This window comes from Erinaceus europaeus, chromosome 10, assembly GCF_950295315.1.
Source record: "Erinaceus europaeus chromosome 10, mEriEur2.1, whole genome shotgun sequence".
Taxonomy (NCBI): Eukaryota; Metazoa; Chordata; class Mammalia; order Eulipotyphla; family Erinaceidae; genus Erinaceus; species Erinaceus europaeus.
Genome location: NC_080171.1, coordinates 29,178,084 through 29,201,987, shown reverse-complemented (window position 1 = coordinate 29,201,987; position 23,904 = coordinate 29,178,084). Strand labels below are relative to the sequence as shown.

General features: G+C 39.8%; 1 protein-coding gene across 7 annotated transcripts in view; it reads right to left on the bottom strand.

Moving 5' to 3' along the window:
- The window catches only part of TUT7 (terminal uridylyl transferase 7), an 82,108-nt gene that overhangs the window by 52,497 nt on the left and 5,707 nt on the right, over positions 1–23,904 (bottom strand). For all 7 annotated transcript variants that reach the window (XR_009551994.1, XM_060199477.1, XM_060199473.1 and 4 more), the window contains exons 3-9: positions 12,914–13,095; positions 12,089–12,205; positions 11,268–11,445; positions 6,197–6,285; positions 4,747–4,798; positions 2,768–2,837; positions 1,805–1,931 (exon numbers count right to left, since the gene is read on the bottom strand). Coding sequence is in view for 6 of the 7 variants with exons in the window: in XM_060199477.1 (XP_060055460.1) it covers positions 1,805–1,931; positions 2,768–2,837; positions 4,747–4,798; positions 6,197–6,285; positions 11,268–11,445; positions 12,089–12,205; positions 12,914–13,095 (815 nt within the window). In the remaining variant the exon portion in view is untranslated. The remainder of the gene's footprint in view (positions 1–1,804; positions 1,932–2,767; positions 2,838–4,746; positions 4,799–6,196; positions 6,286–11,267; positions 11,446–12,088; positions 12,206–12,913; positions 13,096–23,904) is intronic.

The following is a 23,904-nucleotide window of genomic DNA, read 5'->3' as shown; positions in this document are numbered from 1 at the left end:
CACAGACTTCAGAGTCTCAGGTATGAGTGCTTTTGTATAACCATTGTTACCACCTCTTCCATCCCAAATAGTTTTTTTAAAGCTTTATTTTTGGATACAGGTAGAAATAGAGAGGGGAGGAGGGTATGTGGGGAGAGAGACTGACCTGCAGCAGTGCTTCACTACTCATGAAGCTTCCTGCTCTGCAGGTGTGAACAGGGGACTTGAACCTAGGTCTTTGATCATTGTAACATGTAGGCTCTGCTGGGTATGTTATAGGTCAATCCGCATTAGAAAGTGTTATTTAGGGGGAGGGAGGTGGTACAATAGAACAACAGACTTTCAAGCATCTAGTCATGGATTCATACCCAAGAATCACAAGTGCCATTGTGATGCTCTGATTTTCTCCTCCTACCCACGGTTTTCATTAATAAATAAATAGTTAAAAGGGAAAGGAAGGAAAGAAGGAAGGGAGGAAGGGAGGAAGGGAGGAAGGGAGGAAGGAAAAGAAGAGAAGAGAAGAGAAGAGAAGAGAAGAGAAGAGAAGAGAAGAGAAGAGAAGAGAAGAGAAGAGAAGAGAAAACTTCATTTATGGACTAGGGAGACAGCATAATGGTTACCCAAAAGATTTTCATGCCTGAGGCTCCACGGTTTCAGATTCAGTGCCCAGCACCACCATAAGCCAGAGCTGAGCCATGCTTTGTTCTCTCTCTTTGTAGCTCTATCTCATTAAAATAAAATAAAATAAAATAAAATAATAAATAAAGAGAAGCCTGCCTCCCAGGAGGTAACACAGTAGCTAGAGCACTGGGTTCTAAAGCATGAGGTATGAGGTCCCAAGTTTGATTCCTGGCATGGCATGTGCCAGAGTGATATTCTGGTTCTTTCTCCCTTGCATGAACTCTTTCCTAATAAAAATAAAAATAAGAACTTTATTATCTAGGCAGAGACCAGAAGATATAGCTCACTTAGTAGAGCACCTGCTTCAGCATGGGGAAATGGGAAAATGTCCAGATTTCAAGCACTGGCACGACAGGGGAATATCAGTGCCAAGCTCCAGAGGTGATGGAGTTAACACTATGGCATTGCTTCTCCTCTGGCATAAGAAACAAACAAAAAACTGATTTGTATATTTATTTAATAATACACAATGCTAACTATCAAGTTCTAGACCTCACGTATGCAATTTCTATGTTCCACCAGTTATGACACTTTCTGGGTGGCTTATGTGCTTTAAAAGAATTTTTTAAAATTTTATTAATGCAAGAGAAAAGCAGTGTGTGTGTGTGTGTGTGTGTGGGGTGCAGTACAGGGAACACCAAAGCATTATTCTAGCATATGTGATGCTGGGGATCAAATGTGGGACCTCATGTTTTTTTTGCCTCTGGGGTTATTGCTGGGGCTCAGTGCCTGCACTACGAATCCACTGCTCCTGGAGGCTATTTTTCCCATTTTGTTGCCCTTGTGGTTGTTATCATTATTGTTGCTATAGCTGTTGTTGTTGTTGGATAGGACAGAGAGAAATGGAGAGGAGGAGAGAAAGACAGACACTTGCAGACCTGCTTCACCACTTGCGAAGTGATCCCCTTGCAAGGTGGGGAGCTGGGGGCTCGAACCGGGACCCTTCTGCGGGTCCTGGCACTTTGTACCATGTGTGATTAACCCATTGTGCTACCTCCCAGTCCCAGGACCTCATATTTTTAAGTACAATATTTTAGCCACTACAGCACCTTCCAGGCCACATAAGTACTATTTTTAAAAAGATGAAATCAGCTATGTAAAAATCATACCACACTACTGATGTACTTGAAGAACTGAAGCCTACCTTTGCCCAGTATCTAAATGCAATCACCAAAGGAACCAGCTTTGACTCTAGTTTTCCAAGGGCAGTTAAGTGATTTGTTGTCAGACAAGCATTTTCATTTCCTGCACTCACTTTACAAAGAAGACCACTGGTAGGTTTGGGGGAGAAAAATGGGAAGGAAAAAGAGAAAGACAAAATGTTATATAAGTATTAAATATCTTGTACCTGGGTAACTAGTATACTATCAGTACCACTAATAGACTAATAAGTAGTACAACTAGTTACACCAATAATAAATACCTTAAGATAAAAATTTTAAAAGTCACTACATCTTTTTGGATTATTTAAAATAAATAATATAATAAATAAATATAATAAATAAATAAATCCAGACTTAAAATTTGCAATTATTTGCTGAGTGAACTTTACAAAACTAAGACTTTGTGTTTCCATATACTACAAGTATTTGGGGAGAATGCAAATAAGGAAAGTACTATCTAGTGTTTCAAAGGAGATTCGTCTATGTAAAAATGAGTATTTTTCCAGAGCTGGAGATACCTGACTAAAGAGGAACTGTAATCTACAAACCACCCATTTACAGTGGTGATGGCAGTGTCTAAAGAAAGGGTGTGATGCACTTGTTAACTCACAGCATTAATCAGCACTACTAAAAACACTGCTTACAAGGGTGGCAAATAAAAGTAAGAGACAATAACTGTTTGATAAGGTTGCTTTAAATTAGTATTGAAATAAGTCAAAACCCTATCTTCCATTTTTTTTTAAATAGTTTTATTCTTAAAAAAAAAAACCTTTTTCCTCTTGTATCAAATACCAAAAGTATAGAGATGTTAGCAATAAACCTATGAAATTAAACATACAAGGAGCTAGAAATTGGACATTAGAATTTTGGCAAGGTAAAAAAAAAAAACAAAAAAAAAGAATTTTGGTAAGCTTTTAATTTATAAACATCTTAAAGAAACAGACCTTTGCTTTTCTCTGCACACCACCACTGGCACCCTAGCATGAAAATCTGCATCAACATCAATAAAAGCATCTAAGGAAAGAAAAAGAAAGTAGGTTCATTCAACCTTTGTTTAATCTTGCATGGCCCTTTGAAAGACCATTTCATAATATCCTCTAAGACGACTTAACAATGAGGGGAAAAAAGCACTATGTTGAGAGTCAAATAATTAAATGAAAACACTTATTTTTGTAAAACAACATTTGATTGGAAATTATTATACTACTTAATCAGAATATGTAAATGTCACATGAATTAGAAATATACATAGGGTGATCTGGGAGATGGCACAGTAAATAAAAGCATTGGATTCTTTTTTAAAAAAAATACTTATTGATTTATTCCCTTTTGTTGCCCTTGTTATACTGTTGTAGTTATTATTGTTATTGTTATTGATGTCGTTGTTGTTGGATAGGACAGAGAGAAGTGGAGAGAGGAAAGCAAGACAGAGAGGGAGAGAGACAGACAAGATACCTGCAGACCTGCTTCACCACTTGTGAAGCGACACCCCTGCAGGTGGGAAGCCGGGGTCTCGAACCGGTATCCTAACTCCGGTCCTTGTGCTTTGTGCCACATGCGCTTAACCCACTGCGCTACCGCCTGACTCCCAAGCACTGGATTCTTAACTATGAGGTTCTGGGTTCAATCCCTGGCAGCACATGTACCAGAGTGATGTCTGGTTCTTTCTCTCTCTCCTCCTTTCTCTTGGATAAGTAATTCCTAAAGAAAAAAATAATAATAGGGAGTTGGGCGGTAGCGCAGTGGGTTAAGCGCACATGGCGCAAAGCGCAAGGACTGGTGTTAAGGATCCCAGTTCCAGCCCCCAGTCGCTTCACAAGCGGTGAAGCAGGTCTGCAAGTGTCTATCTTTCTCTCCCCTCTGTCTTCCCCTCCTCTCTCCATTTCTCTGTATCCTATCCAACAACAATGACATCAATAACAACTACAACAATAAAAAACAAGGGCAACAAAAAAAGGGAAAATAAATATTAAAAAACTATATATATATATATATATATATATATATATGATATTCAGAAGCAAAATGGCTGCAATAGCTACTAAAATATTTGGAGTAAAAATAATATGTTGATCAGAGCAAGGAGAAACACTTAAATCATTTATCAAACTGAAATAAGGACGAGAAAAACTAATTTATAAGATGAAACAGTAGACAGGGGAGATGTCAGCATATTAGTTATGCAAATAGACTCTTATGCCCAAGGTCCCACAGTCCTAGGTCAATCTCCCTGCTCTACCAGAAGCCAGAGCTGAGTAGTGCTCTGGTATTGGAAAAAAAAAAAAAATTCTTGCCACCCACAGAAAGCACAAAGGGGCATAAAGCCTTGAGCTGAGGAGACAACATAATGGTAATGCAAAAGACTTTCATGCTTGAGGGCCCAAGGTCCCAGTACCAGCAACAGCCAGCAATGAGCAGAGCTCTGGTCTCTCTCTGTATCTTTCTCATTAAAATAATTATAAAGTTAAAAAAAAAGTGGCATAAAGCCTCAAGTTCTGATTTTTGACAACTAATAAACCCAAACCAGATCAACTACATGCTTATTAGAGTTGGATCACACCTGTCTGCCACTTGTACAGTATTAAACCACTGGATAAAGCTAGTCATTCCCTAGTTTTGCCCTCAGTAATAAACCTTACATAATCTTCATCTTCTTAGCCCCAATGTGCAATTCATTTAATCTTTGTAAATTTTGATATTGTCATCAAGTTAAAAGCTTTATTTATGAAACTGTTATTCTATATAGCAGAGCAACTATCAGAACTCTCAAGCTTGCTAAGAATTCAAAGGCATTTATTTGTGATCTTTATTTGTATATTACATACACAAATTATAAAAATATGAATTCTAAGTTATGAGAAATAGGAAATATTTAAATATAGACAAGAGAAAAGCAGTAAGAATAGAAGGGAGTTGGCCTTACCACTGTTCTTTAAACATTCTTGAACAAGTAAGAGAACATCTGGCTGAGACATCTAGGACATAAATTGGTAAATACATCAAATAATCAGTAATTTTTTCATTACTGAAATTAGTCACCCGAAGTCATCCAAATTGCTTTCCAAATAAGAAATTACATTAATCATTATTCTGTGCATCAAAAGACCGGGGAGCAAATATCAAACAAGGACACATATAGGAAATAGATACCTACTATATTAACTTCAGACTGTGGCTAGAAATTGTCTGTTAGAAGTATTAACTCACTCCAGAAACTATTTCAAGGGTGACAAAAAAGTTCACCTAGGTAGTACATCTGCTCTACCTTGTCACCTATGTTGGAGCCAGCTCCCACCAAACTGGAGGAAACTTTGGTGCTATGCTGTCTTTCATATCTCTTTTTCTTTTTTTTTTTTTTTTCTCCTCCAGGGTTATTGCTGGGCTCAGTGCCTGCACCATGAATCCACCGCTCCTGGAGGCCATTTTTCCCCCTTTTGTTGCCCTAGTTGTTAAAGCCTCGTTGCGGTTATTATTGCCATTGTTGACGTTGCTTTTGTTGTTGGATAGGACAGAGAGAAATGGAGAGAGGAGGGGAAGACAGAGAGAGAGGGGGAGAGAAAGACAGACACCTGCAGACCTGCTTCACCGCCTGTGAAGCGACTCCCCTGCAGGTGGGGAGCCGGGGGCTCGAACCGGGATCCTTACGCTGGTCCCTGCGCTTTGCGCCACGTGCGCTTAACCCACTGCGCCACTGCCCGACCCCCCATATCTCTCTTTTTCTATCTTAAAAAATTAACCAAGACCAGCAAAGTCTTGGTGACAAGCAAAAACATCAACCACACTAACTGCTGAGGATTGGAGTAGCCTGAGTCACGTATAAGGTGTTGGGCTCTCCAACATGAGGTCCTGGGTTTGATTCCAGTGAAGTTCTGGTTCTCTCCTCTCCACACTTTCTTTCAGAGCTAATGAAATCAATCTTTAAAAAAAAAAAAAATTTCAGAAACTACTTTCCCGGTTTCACAAGAGTCCAATGTTAGCTCTAGGGACCTCGGGACAGCCAAGTCACACTCAGGTAAATAAGCACAAGCCATCTGCAAAGGGGCCTGTGGAAACTGAAACGGATTAGTGAGTAATCTACTAAAGTACCTTCCAGCTTTTACATTCTGACTCATCATGTTTTTTGAATCATATTTAAACCAGTAATCTAGTCTGGGTGTGGTGCTTGAGAAGCACAATTATTTTAACTTAGCAGGTATATAAAAGAGGAAACTCATGAGTGAGGTAAACGTTCATATCACAAATGCTTATGTATCTACACTTTTTAAAATCTGAAATCCTGTCTGTCATTGGGAAGCTGACTTTACCAAAATAATTTAGTATTTCCAGATTATGAGAATCTAAATGTTCCTGTTAAATTCATAGTTTGTACTTACAATAGCTGGAAATTGAATGTCGATGTTTACATCCGAATTTTTGAAACCCAATCTGCTATAAGATGACCCATATAATCTCAGAGAACAATCTACAAATAAAATAAATGCCATCATAAATAAAGCAGAAATTCTCAAAAGTTATAACAAAACTACCTTATTATAGAAATGGAGCCACTGATTAAAACTAGTCATAAGCAAAACTGTACTTACCTTTGGCATAAACAATACAGGACTAGGTAGCTGCTCTTGCCTTCATGTGACTTTAATAAGGGAGTTTGCCCTCACTTTGGTTTAACTCAATAGTCTTTTTTTTTCATGTCAGTTCAAAGTCCTACATAACACCTTACATTTTATTTAAAAAAAAAAAAAACTTCCAGGGAGCTGGGCAGGGGTGTAGCGGGTTAAGTGCAAGGACTGGCAAAAGGATCCCAGTTTGAGCCCCCGGCTCCCCACCTGCAGGGGAGTCGCTTCACAGGCGGTGAAGCAGGTCTGCAGGTGTCTATCTTTCTCTCCCCCTGTCTTCCCCTTCTCTCTCCATTTCTCTGTCCTAACCAACAACAACGACAGTAATAACAACAACGATGACGATAAACAACAAGGGCAACAAAAGAGAAAATGAAAAAAAAAAACTTCCTATGGTGACTTTCTTAAAATGATAAAGTTGGTGGCCAGGTGGTAGCACAGTGGGTTAAGCACACATGGCCCAAGGACCAGCGTAAGGATCCCAGTTGGAGTCCCTGGCTCCCCACCTGAAGAGGGGTTGCTTCACAGGAAGAGAAGCAGGTCTGCAGGTGTCTCTCTCCCCTCTCTTGATTTCTTTCTGTCCTCCCCTCCTCTCTTGATTTCTCTCTGTCCTATCCAACAACAACAGCAGCAATGGCAACAATAACATTAACAATAAGGGTAACAACAAGGGCAACAAAATGGGAAAAATAGCCTCTAGGAGCAGTGGGTTCGCACCAAGCCCCAGCAATAACCCTGGAGGCAAAAAAGAGAAAAAAAAAAAAAAAGTAAAAATTGAAAAGGGATGTCTTTGTTTTACATTTTCAAAGATGACAATACACTGAAGAGTTAATGTATGGGCTGGGTGGTGGCATACCTGGTTAAGTGCATGTTACAAAGTGTAAGAACTGGGTTTGATACCCCAGTCCCCACCTGCAGGGGGAAAGCTTCACAAGTGGTGAGGCCGGGCTACAAGTATCTTTCTGTCTCTCTATCTCCCCATACCCTCTTGATTTCTGGCTGTCTCTATCCAATAAGTAAAGATAATTAAAAAAAATTGTTTTAAGTTAATGCAAACATTTCATATTTAGAAAACATACACAAGTATAATTTATAAGTTTATAATAAAAGTTATTTCAGTAAAACAACCAAAAATAAACTTCTGGCATAAAACGGTCTTTCAATATGAAATCTCTATTTTATGAAAAGCATTTTACTTAACATAATTTAAAAAATATTTATTTATTATTGCATAGAGACACAGAGAAATTGAGGGGAGGGGAAGATAGAGAGGGAAAGAGATAGAGAGACATCTGTAGCCCTGCTTCACCAATCCTAAAGCTTCCTCCCTACAGGTGGGGACCAGGGGCTTAAACTTGGGTCCTTGTGCACTGTAGTGTGTGTGCTTAACCGGGTGCACCACCATCTGGCCCCCTTAATATAATTTCATAACTAAAACTTTGTAAAAAAAGTGTCACAGTTGGGCAGTAGCGCAACGGGTTAAGCGCACATGGCACAAAGTGTAAGGACCAGCCTAAGGATCCTGGTTCGAGTCCCCAGCTCCTTCACAAGTGGTTAAGCAGGTCTGCAGGTGTCTATCTTTCTCTCCCTCTCCTCTCTCCATTTCTGTCTTATTTAATAATGATGACATCAGTAACAACAATAATAACTACAACAACAATAAAAAATAGTAAGGGCAACAAAAGGGAAAATAAATATCTTAAAAAATTTTAAAAAAAAAAGTGTTGGAGGAAAACAAAATAGACCCCTTTGTGGGCCCCCCATAGGACCTCGCCCTCAACTTGGATCAACAACGGTAGAGACTGTTCTATCCTCTGAAGGGAGGATGGACAACATACTCTATGCTACACCTGAGGAAGATGGGTTGATAAGGGGGCAGCTTGGAACATTCATACTCATGACCACAGAATGTGAGCTCAGATCTACAGGGATGCAGAGGTCACAAACTGAATATGGGCCCCAGACCAAATCAAAATCAATGGTGTTTACAGTCAACAATATTTATACCCCTTTCCCATATTAGGGAGCTACTCTCTTCCCTGATCCAGCTTTCTGCCCCTTTTCCAGCCATGACATCATCTCCCCAGACAATAACTTGGATCCACCTGCATATCAGATTACAGGCTCAGGAAAAAAAAAAAAAAGTATAGCCACAGACCCTTTGGAATATAACTAGAATATGCTACTAGCTATCTACAAAATGGAGGACCCCCCCAGCTCTTCATCTGCATTGTTCCAGCCTTTAGATTGTTCAACAATTTGTTTGGCTTTGTATGTTAACTCTCTTTTCAGCCACCAGGTTCTGGATGCTAGCATGATGTCAACCAGACTTCCCTGGACCCCACCAATGTGTCCTGGAGCTCCGCTTCCCCAAAGCCCTACCCTACTAGGGAAAGAGAGAGGCAGGCTGGGAGTATAGATCGATCTGTCAACACCCATATTCAGCAAGGAAGCAATTACAGAAGCCAGACCTTTCACCTTCTGCATCCCACAATGACCTTGGGTCCATACTCCCAGAAGGATAAAGAATGGGAAAGCTATCAGGGGATGGGAAGGGATATAGAGATCTGGTGGTGGGAATTGTGTGGAGTTGTACCCCTCTTATCCTATGGTTTTGTTAATATCTCCTTTTTTAAATAAATTAAAAAAAATAGTGTTGGGGGCTGGGTGGTGGTGCACCTGGTTGAACACACATTACAATGTGTAAGGATCCGGTTTCGAGCCCCCAGTCCCCACCTGCAGAGGGAAAGCTTTGCAAGTGGTGAAGCAAGTGCAGGTGTCTCTTTGTCTCTCTCCCTCTCTATCACCCCCTTCCCTCTCTATTTCTGGCTGTCTCTATCCAATAAAGACAATAAAAAAAAAATTTTAATAGTGTTACAAAATTTTTATTTATTTATTTATTTATTAATGAGAAACATAGGAGGAGAGAGAAAGAGCCAGACATCACTCTGGTACATGTACTGCTGGGGGGATTGAACTCAGGACCTCATGCTTGAGAGTCCCATGCTTTATCCACTGCGCCACCTCCTGAACCACATGTTACAAAATTTTTGAAAAAATCTGTTTTGCCACCAGGGTTACTGCTGAGGCTCGGTGCCTGCAAATGCATTGTTCCTATCAGCCTTTTTTTTTTTCTCCCCTTTCCTTTATTTGATGTGACAAATTAAACTGAGAAGGGAGGGAGGGAATAGAAGCCAGGCGGTGGTATACCTGGTTAAGTGCACATATTATAGGGCACAGAGACCCAGATTCAATGCCCTTGGTTCCCACCTGCAAGGGGTAAAGCTTCAGGAGCGGTGAAGCATGGGCTGCAGATGTCTCTCTTTCTATCTCCCCCCGCCCCTCTCAATTTCTCTCTGTCTTTATCCAATAATAAATGAATGAATAAATAAAATATTTAAGAGAAGGGAAGGGATAGAGGATGAGACGAAAGAAACTTGCAGTGCAGTTTCACTACTTGTGAGACTTCCCCCCCTGCAGGGGACTAGGGGCTTGAACCTGGGTCCATGCATACTATAATGTGTGCACTCAAATAGATGTACCACTGTCCAGCCCCACAAATAAAATTTTAAGTATTAGGCAGCAACCGATTCACTCTGTAGAGGAGGAAGTGTATGTGTACTTTTTTCAATATTTTACTATCACTGCACCCAAACAAACAAAAACTAACCTTTCTCATTAGAAGACATTTGTGTATATTAATTAATTAATTTATAATTTAGAGATCTGCTAATCTAACTTCTTTATAGTCAATATGCAGTATGATACACTATACAAATAACCTGTTGCTCAGAATTACTTACACATTATTTATTTTTTTTTTTTTGGCCTCCAGTCACTGGGGCTCAGTGTCAAAACTACAAACACACCACTTCTGCTGCCTCCCCCCTTCCCTTTTCATTCAATAAGACAGAGAAATTAAGGGAGGGAGAGACAGAGAGGAAGAGAAAGAAAAGACACCTGCAAATCTGCTTCTCTGCTCTTGAAGTGTTCCCCCTACAGGTGGGGAGCAGCAGCTTGAACCAGGGTCCTTGTAATTTGCAACATGTGTGCTCAACCAGGTGCACCACCACCCAGCCCCCACTATAAATTTCTTTATCTGCAAGTAATTTAAATCCCTGATAAATCTGAGTGGGTGGCATTAGAGGGCTTTTGTATACATATTTGTTTGCCTGTCTATCTAAATTGATAAAATTGTTATTTTTTTAATTGTATTTATTCCCTTTTGTTGCCCTTGTTTTGATAAAATTATTTTTAGTTAAAACAAAGATAAATGCCTGTAGAGTTCTTAATCAAATTTTTTTTAAAAAGGCTTTATTAAATATACTAAAAGAATCGAAACATTTAAGAAAATCTTTGAAAACTAGTTTGTGGGGCCTTGCAGTGGCACACTCAGTAGAGCATGCATGTTACAGCACACAAGGATCCGGGTTCAAGCCCCAGACCCCACTTGTAAGGGGGAAGCGTCACAAGCAATGAATCAGTACTATAGGTATCTCTCTTCTCTCAATATCTAACCCCCATTCCACAGATGGTGAAGCAGGGCTGCAGGTGTTTCTCTGTCTCTCTCCCATATCCTCCTCTCAATTTCTGGCTGTCTCTAATAAATAACTTAAAAAAAAATTTATAGTGAAGACAAATTTAATGACAATGAAGGTAAAATTCTTTGTTCTGTTGTGGAAAGACAGATCAAACACACAAAAAGTAATCTTTGGCATGTGATGAATCAACTCTCATTAGATGAAAATTACTAGTGGCAGGAAAATGAGTGAGGTACTTCTTAATAGCTAAGTAGGATGGGAGAAAAAAAAAACAACCTAGAAAATACCTGGTAACTTGTGTTGGAACACATTTTCCATAATACATTTAATTTCCAGCCTCTGTTCCAAGTTCTCATTGTGTAAGCCAAACTCTTGTACCACTTTGTCAATGGCAATGCCAATTGCATTTATCTGGGAAGGTGTTGGCAGGGGTAATGTAGTAAGCAACTCTTCCTCTTGCTTCTCCTTTAAAGATCATTGTTGAAATTAAAAATGACTCAGCAACAGTTTTTACATTCTAACATCCACGAATAAAAACACGTCTAGAGTTTTCTATAATATTTTCACAGCCCTCCCTCTCATCTCATTCTAAATCTTATCAAACATATTCACACCTCTTTATGCACTGAAGATAGCATAATGGTTATGCAACTAACTTTCCTGTGTGAGGCTCTGAAGTCTCAGGTTCAAGCCCTCACACAACCATAAACTAGAGATGAGCAGTGCTCTGGCAAATAAAACAAACAAACAAATAAATAGAAGAAATAAGGATAAATGAAAGGTAAGAACATAAAAATATCAGTGAATGATATTCCAGATTGTTTGTCCTATTACTACTGGCATTAAAGGCATGCACACCTACACCTTAACATAGACATAGGTCCTATCAATGATTTCATTCTTCCTGACACTATGCTTAAGGAAAATTATAAAACAAAACAAACAACAAGAACTATCCTGTAAAGCATATCTGACCATCATAAAGCATTCTGGCTAAAGTGAATTCAATGTAAGTAGACATTTTATGAAAATCAATCTAAAGGAGAAGTCATGCAGATGAGTAATAATAATTAACAAGTATACTTGTTTGGGAATACATTAGACTTACCTTGATGTTTTTCTTATGCCTCTTCTCTTTGATATGTTTATGAGCAAATGCAATGGATTCAATGAAAACATCACAAAGTTTGCAGGTATATTTGGCAGTAGGGTAGTTTCGATGCCGCTATAATGAACAGAGATTCAAAGACATATATATATGTGTTATCTTCAAAAACACAGGAAAACAAAGTTTATTCAGAAAATAATTTCCCCTGTGCTTTAAAACTGCTAATACATCACTGCTACTCTTAGAGCCAGGCAGTAGCACACGAGTACAGCACACATTATAATACACAAAGATCAGGGTTCAAGCCCCGGGTACCCACCTGTGGAGGTGAGAGGAGCTTCACAAGTGGTGAAGCAGTGCTGCGGGTGTCCTCCTTCCTCTCTCTGTTTTCCCTTCCCTCTGAATAATATATATAGAAACTTTCTTTATTTTTTTTTATATTTTTTTAATATTTATTTTATTTATTTTTTCCCTTTTGTTGCCCTTGTTATTTTATTGTTGTATTTATTATTGTTGTTGTTGTTGTTGGATAGGACAGAGAGAAATGGAGAGAGGAGGGGAAGACAGAGAAGGGGAGAGAAAGATAGATACCTGCAGACCTGCTTCACCGCCTGTGAAGCGACTCCCCTGCAGGTGGGGAGCCGGGGTTCGAACCGGGATCCTTATGCCGGTCTTTGTGCTTTGCGCCACCTGCGCTTAACCCACTGTGCTACAGCCCAACTCCCAGAAACTTTCTTTAATGCAGTGGCAGCCAGGCTTGAACCTGGGTTGTGCACATGGCAAAGCAACACACTATCCAAGTAAGCTATTTGCCTAGCCCATTACCTTCTTTAGCCTCTCAATGCAGTCTCGTTTTAGACGCTCCTCAGCCTGCTGCAAGCCCAGCAGCTCTTTTGGCGACAGTGCGGATTCATCAATAACAGGACCTTCTAACTCCCCATCTTGTTCATTTTCTTCATTTCTAGTCCTTCGAGGCTTCCGAGGTCTGGACTTCTGCTTCTTGTTTTCTTAAATTAGAGGGGAAATATTGGCTTTGAGTCATACTGTTCCAGAAAAAAAAGCAGAATTTACATATTTATGAACTTGATGTGGTATCTGAATGACATCTGTCATATAACAAAAAGGCAGTTCTCCCATGGATAAAATTTGAATATGCACTAAACCCTTATCCAAATAAATTAGGTTATACATAGAAATCAACTCCTGGAGAGCTTAAAAATAATTCTATTTCACTCTTACAATTTCACCTTGTCACTTCTTGGTATACGGCTAAGAACACATCTTCTGAGGGTAGGGTGTTGGCACACTTGGTTGAGTACACGTTATAGTGAGCAAGGACTCAGGTTCAAGCCCCTGGTCCCCACCTGCAGAGGAGACGCTTCACAAGTAGTGAGACAGGTCTACAGGTGTCTCTTTTCTCTCTCCCAATCTACCTCCTATCCCTCTCAACTTCTCTCCATCCTATCAAACAAAATAAAGGAGAGAGAGGGAGAGAGAGAAGAGAAGAGAAAGAAGAGAAGAGAGAAGACAAGAGAAGAGAAAAAAGAAAAGATAGGAGAACAGGGCAACAAAATAGATGAACTCCAGATAAAAAAGTAGAGGGCAGAGAGAATAGAATCAATGAGGCTGAAGACAGAATTAGCGACAACTAAAAAAGAAGTAAGAGATCTCAAAAAGAGATTAAGAGATGCTGAAAACAACAGAGTCCTATGGGATAACTTCAAAAGAAACAATATACGCATCACTGGCATACCAGAGGAAGAAAGAGAAGGAGAGGAAGAAAGCATTTTCCAGGCCATAATAGCTGAAAACTTCTTTTGTCTAGACAACATCAAGGACATAAAGATTCAAGAAGGCCAGAGGGTCCCAAACAGAATGAACCCAGACCTAAAGACACCAAGACACATCCTATTTAGAATGGAAAGGAATAAGGATAAAGAAAGGATCCTCAAGGCTGCAAGAGAAAAACAAAGAGTAACCTACAAAGGAAAACCCATAAGATTAGCAGCAGACTTCTCCACACAAACACTACAGGCCAGAAGAGAATGGCAAGATATCTATCGAGTGCTCAATGAAAAAGGCTTTCAACCAAGAATACAATATCCTGCTAGACTGTCATTCAGACTAGATGGAGACATCAAAACCTTCTCAGACAAGCAACAGTTGAAGGAATCAACTATCATCAAGCCTGCCCTGAAAAAAGTTCTGAAAGGTCTCCTATAAATAATCAGACCACCATAAATAGGACATACATCAGAACACTCTAAAACTCTAAAAGAATGGCATTCAAATATCTTCAATCTTTGATACCAATAAATGTCAATGGCCTGAATTCACCTATTAAAAGACACAGAGTAGGAAGATGGATCAGAAAATACAACCCAACAATATGCAGTCTACAGGAAACCCACCTAACTCAACAAGACAAACACAGACTTAAAGTGAAAGGATGGAAAACTACCATACAAGCCAAATGCCCACAAAAAAGGGCAGGAACAGCTATTCTCATATCTGACAAGATAGACTTTAAAATAGGTAAGATTAAAAAAGATAGGGATGGACACTACTTAATGCTCAGAGGATCAGTCAATCAAGAGGACTTAACAATTATTAACATCTATACACCCAATGAGAAGCCATCTAAATACATCAAACTTATACTGAAAGAGCTACAGCAATATATTAACAGAAACAAACTTAACAATCAACAAAAGATTAGTAATAGTCCCAAAATGTGGAAGCTCAACAGTACACTTCTTAACAATTTCTGGGTCAAAGAGGAAATAAAGGAAGAAATCAAAATGTTTTGAGAGTTCAATGAAAATGAAGACACAAGCTATCAAAATATTTGGGACACAGCTAAGGCAGTACTAAGAGGGAAGTTCATAGCTATACAAGCACACATTAGGAAACAAGAAAAAGCACAAATAAAGAGGCTGATTGCACATCTTAAAGACCTAGAAGAAGAAGAACAAAGGAACCCTAAAGAAAAAAGGAATCCTAAAGCAACCAGAAGAACAGAAATAACTAAAGTTAGGGCAGAAATCAATAACATTGAAAATAAGAAAACCATACAAAAGATCAACGAAAGTAAATGTTGGTTCTTCAAAAGAGTGAACAAAATCGACAAACCTTTAGCCAGACTCACAAAACAAAAAAAGGGAGAAGACCCAAATAAATCGGATACTAAATGAAAGAGGAGATATTACAACAGACACTGCAGAAATTCAACATATCATGCGAGGCTTCTATGAACAACTATATGCCACCGAGCTAGAAAACCTGGAAGAAATGGACGATTTCCTAGATACCTACCAACTTCCAAAACTAAGTCAAGAGGAAGTAGATAACATGAACAGGCCCATTACAGCAAATGAAATTGAAACAGTTATCAAAAATCTCCCCAAAAAATAAAAGTCCTGGACCAGATGGTTTTACAAATGAATTCTACAAAACCTTCAAAGAAGAACTAATACCTCTACTTTTAAAAGTCTTCCAGGGGAGTCGGGCTGTAGCGCAGCAGGCGCAAAGCACAAGGACCGACATAAGGATCCCGGTTCGAACCCCGGCTCTCCACCTGCAGGGAGTCACTTCACAGGCGGTGAAGCAGGTCTGCAGATGTCTGTCTTTCTCTCCTCCTCTCTGTCTTCCCCATCTCTCTCCATTTCTCTCTGTCCTATCCAACAATGACATCAATAATAACTACCACAATAAAACAACAAGGGCAACAAAAGGGAATAAATAAATAAAATTTAAAAAAAAGTCTTCTAGAAGATTGAAGACACTGGAATACTCCCTACCAGCTTCTATGAAGCCAACATCACCCTGATACCAAAAGCAGACAGGGACACAACCAAAAAAAAAAACTACAGACCAATATCTCTGATGAACACAGATGCTAAAATGCTGAACAAAATTCTAGCCAACCGGATACAGCAGTATATCAAAAAGATTGTTCATCATGACCAAGTGGGGTTTATCCCAGGCATGCAGGGTTGGTTTAATATACGTAAATCAATCAATGTGATCCACCACATCAACTAAAGCAAGACCAAAAACCACATGGTCATATCAATAGATGCAGAGAAAGCCTTTGGCAAAATATAACATCCCTTTATGATCAAAACACTACAAAAAATGGGAATAGATGGAAAATTCCTGAAGATAGTGGAGTCTATATATAGCAAACCTACAGCCAACATCATACTCAATGGTGAAAAACTGGAAGCATTTCCCCTCAGATCAGGTACTAGACAGGGCTGCCCACTATCATCATTACTATTCAACATAGTGTTGGAAGTTCTTGCCATAGCAATCAGGCAGGAGCAAGGAATTCAAGGGATACAGATTGGAAGAGAAGAAGTCAAACTCTCCCTATTTGCAAATGACATGATAGTATACACGGAAAAACCTAAGGAATCCAGCAAGAAGCTTTTGGAAATCATCAGGAAATACAGTAAGGTGTCAGGCTATAAAATTAACATTCAAAAGTCAGCGGCATTCCTCTATGCAAACACTAAGCTGGAAGAAATTGAAATCCAGAAATCAATTCCTTTTACTATAGCAACAAAAACAATAAAATATCTAGGAGTAAATCTAACCAAAGAAGTGAAAGACTTGTATACTGAAAATTATGAGTCACTACTCAAAGAAATTGAAAAAGACACAAAGAAGTGGAAAGATATTCCATTTTCATGGGTTGGAAGAATTAACATCATCAAAATGAATATACTACCCAGAGCCATCTACAAATTTAATGCTATCCCCATCAAGATTCCAAGCACATTTTTTAGGAGAATAGAAAAAAATGCTACAAATGTTTATCTGGAACCAGAAAAGACCTAGAATTGCCAAAACAATCTTGAGAAAAAAGAACAGAACTGGAGGCATCACACTCCCAGATCTCAAATTGTATTATAGGGCTATTGTCATCAAAACTGCTTGGTACTAGAACATGAATAGACACACTGACCAGTGGAATAGAACTGAGAGCCCAGAAGTGAGGCCCCACACCTATGGACATCTAATCTTTGACAAAGGTGCCCAGACTACTACATGGGGAAAGCAGAGTCTCTTCAACAAATGTTGTTGGAAACAATGGGTTGAAACATGCAGAAGAATGAAACTGAACCACTGTATTTCACCAAATACAAATATAAATTCCAAGTGGATCAAGGACTTGGATGTTAGACCAGAAACTATCAGACACTTAGAGGAAAATATTGGCAGAACTCTTTTCCGCATAAATTTTAAAGACATCTTCAATGAAACGAATCCAATTACAAAGAAGACTAAGGAAAGTATAAACCTATGGGACTACATCAAATTAAAAAGCTTCGGGGGTCGGGCGGTGGCGCAGTAGGTTAAGCGCATGTGGCGCAAAGCGCAGGAACCGGCGTAAGGATCCCGGTTCGAGCCCCCGGCTCCCCACCTGCAGGGGAGTCGCTTCACAGGCGGTGAAGCAGGTCTGCAAATGTCTATCTTTCTCTCCCCTTCTCTGTCTTCTCCTCCTCTTTCCATTTCTCTCTGTCCTATCCAACAACGAATTGCGTCAACAAGGGCAATAATAATAATAACCACAACGAAGCTACAACAAGGGCAACAAAAGGGGGAAAAAATGGCCTCTAAGAGCGGTGGATTCATGGCGCAGGCACCGAGCCCAGCAATAACCCTGGAGGAGGAGAAAAAAAAAAAATTAAAAAGCTTCTTCACAGCAAAAGAAACCACTACCCAAACCAAGAGACCCCTCACAGAATGGGAGAAGATCTTTACACGCCATACATCAGACAAGAGGCTAATAACCAACATATATAAAGAGCTTGCCAAACTCAACAACAAGACAATAAATAACCCCATCCAAAAATGGGGGGAGGACATGGACAGAATATTCAGCACAGAAGAGGTCCAGAAGGCCGAGAAACACGTGAAAAAATGCTCAAGTCTCTGATTGTCAGAGAAATGCAAATCAAGACAATACCACTTTACTCCTGTGAGAATGTCATACATCAGAAAAGGTAACAGCAGCAAATGCTGGAGAGGGTGTGGGGTCAAAGGAAGCCTCCTGCACTGCTGGTGGGAATGTCAATTGGTTCAACATCTGTGGAGAACAGTCTGGAGAACTCTCAGAAGGCTAGAAATGGACCTACCCTATGACCTTCCTTGCAATTCCTCTCCTGGGGATATATCCTAAGGAACCCAACACATCCATCCAAAAAGATCTGTGTACACATATGTTTTGGCAGCACATTTTGTAATAGTCAAAACCTGGAAGCAACCCAGGTGTCCAACAACAGATGAATGGCTGAGCAAGTTGTGGTATATCTACACAATGGAATACTACTCAGCTGTAAAAAATGGTGACTTCACGGTTTTCAGCCGATCTTGGATGGACCTTGAAAAATTCATGTTAAGTGAAATAAATCAGAAACAGAAGGATGACTATGGGATGATCTCACTCTCAGTCACAAGTTGAAAAACAAGATCAGAAAAGAAAACACAAGTAGAACCTGAAATGGAATTGGCATATCGCACCGAAGTAAAAGACTCTGGGGTGGGTGGGTGCGGAGAATACAGGTTCATGAAGGATGATAGAGAACATAGTGGAGGTTGTATTGTTATATGGGAAACTGGGGGATGTTATGCATGTACAAACTATTGTATTTACTGTTGAATGTAAAACATTAATTTCCCAATAAAGAAATAATAATAAAAAAAAAAAGGAGAAGAAAGAGGGGCCAGGCTATGGTTTACCTGATTGAGTACACACATTACACTGCAGAAAGACCCTGGTTCAAGCCCCTGGTCCCCATCTGCAGTGGGTAAGCTTCACAAGTAAAACAGTGTTGCAGATGTACCTCTGTCTCTTTCCCTCTCTAAATGCTCCTTCCCTCTCAATTTATCAGTCTCTATCCAAACAAATAAGTAAAAATATTAAACAAAACAAAGAAAAAATAGCTAGCAGGAGCAGTGGATCTGTACTAATGGCACTGAACCCCCAGCAATAGCTGTGGTGGCATAAAAAAAAAAATCATCTGAACACAACTGTACCATAACATGTGTAGTATACCATAGCAATTTACATACAGCTGGTATACTTCAGTATATCCTAAACCCGTCATCGTAACCAAAAGTGCTCATTTTTACTTTCTCTTTTTAAAAGTTAACAACCTGTAAAGGGCAAGGATCAGCAAGAATCAACTATACTCTGAGCAAAATTTCATCATTTCATTGTAAACTTAGTCATCACATAATTGAGACTTCCTTCCAAGATGTCCTAGTGAAGATTTTATTTACTGAGGACAAGTATTTTCCTTTTTTATTTTTTCTTACTTTCAGTTTTATTATTTATTTAAAGATTTTATTTATTCATGAGAAATATAAGAGGAGAGAGAGAAAGAATCAGACATTACTCTGGTATATGTGCTGCCAGGGGTTAAATTCAGGACCTCATGCTCAAGAGTCCAATGTTTTATCCACTGTGCCACTTCCTGGACCACTTATTATTTTTTAAAAAATATTTCTTATTTATTTAGGATAGAGACAGAGAGAAGTTAAGAAGGAAGAGTGAGGTAGAGAGAGGAAGAGAGATCTGCAGTATTATTTTAATATTTGTGAAGCTTCTCCATTGCAGGTGTGGACTAGGGGCTTGAACCTGAGACTTTGCACACTGCAATATGTGCACTCAACCCTGTGCTCCACAGCGAGCCTCCCAGATTTAGTTTTTTTAAATGGCCTACAACACTGAGCACATTTTGAAGGAGAATAATAATTGAATTAGTGTGTAGTCTACTGTTAGTTTTTACAATCTTTGAAACACATGAATCTGTTCCATTTTTAAAATATTTTAGTTTGTAGAAATAGTCAACTGATATGTGACCTTGGGAGAACCACTGCAAGTTTCTAATGGAAAGAATGGAGACACAGACTCTGGTGTTGAAAATGGTGTGGGTTTGCTCCAGTTACCTTGTAATTTTGTAAACCAATATTAAATCACTAATAAAAATATTTTAGTTTATTTCCATTTTTTGGCTGTGGGAGACAATGATTATATAAAAAGACTTTTTAAAAAATGTTTATTTACTCCCTTTTTGTTGCCCTTGTTGTTTTATTGTTGTAGTTATTATTGTTGTTGTTACTAATGTCATCGTTGTTGGATAGGACAGAGAGAAATGAAGAGAGGAAGAGAAGACAGAGAGGGGAAGAGAAAGATAGACACCTGCAGACCTGCTTCACTGCCTGTGAAACGACGCCCCTGCAGGTGGGGAGCTGGGGGCTTGAACCAGGATCCTTACGCTGGTCCTTGCGCTTTGCGCCACTTGTGCTTAACCTGCTGCTCTACTGCCCGACTCCCATAACAACACTTTCATGGAGCCAGGCAATGGCGCACCTGGTTAAGCACACACACTACAGTGTGCAAGGACCCAGGTTCAGGCTCCTGATCCCCACCTGCAGGGGGAAAGATTCACAAGTGGTGAATCAGTGTTGCAGGTATCTCTCTGTCTCTCTCCCTCCCTTCCCAATTTCTGTCTCCATCCAATAATAAATAAAATAAAAGATTTTTTTTAAAAAAAGATTTTCATGCCTGAAGCACATAAGATCCCAGGTTCGTGTCAATATTTTCATTTTATAAATAAATTTGAAAAAAAAAAAAAAAAGATCCCAGGATCAATCCCCAGCACCACACTATAAACCAGAGCTGGGGGCCAGGCAGTGGCACACACACTATAATGCACAAGGAAGCAGAGTTAAGCTTCTGGACCCCAACTGAAGGGGGAAGGCTTCACAAGTGATGAAGCAGGGTTGCAGGTGTCTGTCTCTTTCCCTCTCTACCTCTCCCTTCCCTCCCAACTTCTCTGTCTCTATCCAATAATAAAAATAAATTTAAAAATATTTTTAAGGGAATCGGGAGGTAGCACTGTGGGTTAAGCGCAAGTGGCGTAAACGCAAGGACCGGCATAAGGATCCTGGCTCCCCACATGCAGGAGAGTCGCTTCACAAGTGGTGAAGCAAGTCTGCATGTATCTATCTTTCTCTACCCCTGTCTTCTCCTCCTCTCTCCATTTCTCTCTGTCCTATCCAACAACGATGACATCAATAACAATGACAACTACAACAAGGGCAACAAAAAGGGATAACTAAATATTTAAAAAGTATTTTGGGGGAGTCGGGCGGTAGCACAGCGGGTTAAGCGCAGTTGATGGAAAGGGCAAGGACTAGAGTATGGATCCCGGTTTGAGCCCCCTCACCCCGCCCCGCTCCCCACCTGCAGGGAGGTTGCTTCATAGGTGGTGAAGCAGGTCTGCAGGTGTCTTTCTCTCCCCCTCCTCTCTCCATTTCTCTCTGTCCTATCCAACAATGACAACATCAATAACAACAACAATAAAACAAGGTCGGCAGGGGTAGATAGCATAATGTTTATGCAAACAGACTGCCAAGCCTGCGGCTCCAAAGTCCCCGGTTCAATCCCCTGCCCCACCATAAACCAGAGCTGATCGGTGCTCTGGTGAAAAAATAAATAAATAAAAACAACAAAGGCAACAAAAAGGAATAAATAAAAAAAATATTTTTAAAAAAGATAAATCTCTAAAAAATAAATAAAGGGGGTCTGGTGGTGGCGCAGTGGGTTAAGCGCATGTGCCGCAAAGTGCAGGGACCGGCGTAAGGATCATGGTTTGAGCCCCCCGGCTCCCCACCTGCAGGGGAGTTGCTTCACAGGCGGTGAAGCAGGTCTGCAAGTGTCTATCTTTCTCTCCCCGTCTCTGTCTTCCCCTCCTCTCTCCATTTCTCTCTGTCCTATACAACAACGAACAACATCCACAATGGCAATAATAATAACCACGAGGCTACAACAACAAGGGCAACAAAAAGGAGAAAAAATGGCCTCCAGGAGCGGTGGATTCATGGTGCAGGCACCGAGCCCAGCAATAACCCTGGAGGAAAAAATAAATAAATAAATAAATAATCTGCTGAGCAATGCTCTGGTTAATATATATGTGAAAGAAATGAGAGAAAGACACACACACACACACACATCCCTTAGCTCTGGCTTGTGGTTCTGGGGAGTCTCAGGCATGAAAGTCTTTCATATAACTTACTATCTCTTCAAACAGAATCCTTTTTTTTTTTTTTCTTTTTACCAGAGCACAGCTCAGCTCAGCTCAGCTCTGGCTTACAGTGGTGTCGCAGACTGAACCTGGAACCTCAGAGCCTTAGGCATGAGAATCTGTTTGCACCATTGTGCTATCTTCCCCACCTATTTCATTTTTAAAACATAACTTTTTTTTTTCCTTTTTCTTTTTATTAAGGAAAAGCTGTTTTGCAAGACTGTTGTCTCAGGGGTATAATCTCATATCTCCCCAAGTTAAACATGACTATCATTCAACCTGTGAAACTGAAGATAACTGTGAGTTCGAACTACTGAAAAATTATTTTCAATAGTTTTCACATCTGTCATACTCTGTAAACAAAGCTACTACTACTGCATGTGATTAAAAATAAAATTTATCTTATCAGTTAACATTGTGTTAAGTTGACTGAATATTTTAAATAATTTATTGAAAATGACTTTTTAAAATTATAAACCTATAAGGTGCTCCCAAAAGACATTCCTATGCCAACTATTAGTGGGATTCATTCTTTGTACAGCAATTATAATTAAGTAGATTGAAACATTTTTTTCAGTCAGAAAAGGAGCTGTAGCACCTCTGATTAAAGACCAAAAACAAACAAACAAAAAACTATTGTGGCTAAAAAGGTAACTCAGGAATAAGATGCTGAACTTACATAACAGCAGCTCTGGGTTTAATCTTTGACACCACATAAGCCACAATGATGCTCTGGTCTCTCATAAAAATAAATGAACCTTAATAAAATGAAGAAAAAGCTACTGCCAAGAACTCTAATGGAAATGCAGAAAGCATTGTGCTCAAACTATAAGAAAGAAACTCTACAAATAGCTCCTACATTATAGTAAGTTGCAATTAACTATTTGTACAAATACTTTAAAACACAGACTGACAGGGATGCAGAGGCTACACAGGCCCCTGTGCTGAATATGAATGGACATTGGCCCTAGGTCAGATCAATGGAGTTTATAGTTAATGCCACCAAGTTGTAGATGCTACTATGATGCCAACCTGATTCCCCTGGGAGAAGACCTCACCAATGAGTCCTGGAACCCATCTTCCCCAGAGCCTTACCCCACTAGGGAAAGACAGAAACATGAGGGGAACTGAGCAGTAGCGCAGCTGGTTAAGTGCAGATGGAGCAAAGCACAAGGACCAACGTAAGGATCCCAGTTCAAGCCTCCGGCTTCCTACCTGCAGGGGGAGGTCACTTCACAAGCAGTGAAGCAGGTCTGCAGGTGTCTTTCTCTCCCCCTGTATGCCCTCTCTTCCTCTCTCAACTTCTCTCTGTCCTATCCAACAATAGCAGTAACAACAAGGGCAACAAAATGGGAAAAATGGCCTTCAGGAGCAGTGGATTTGTAGTACAGGCACCAAGCCCCAGCAATAACCCAGGAGGCAAGAAAGAAAGAAAGAAAGAAAGAAAGAAAGAAAGAAAGAAAGAAAGAAAGAAAGAAAGAAAGAAAGAGAGAGAAAGAAAGAGGGAGAGGCTGGGGGTGTGTGGACTGACTTGCCAATGCCCATGTCCAGCAGAGAAGCAATTACAGAAGCCAGACCTTCCACCTTCTGCACCCATAAAGACTTTTGGCCCATACTCCCACAGAGGGATAAAGGATAGGCAAGCTTCCAATGGAGGGGATGGGACAAAGAACTCTGGTAGTGGAATTGTATGGAATTATACCTCTCTTATCC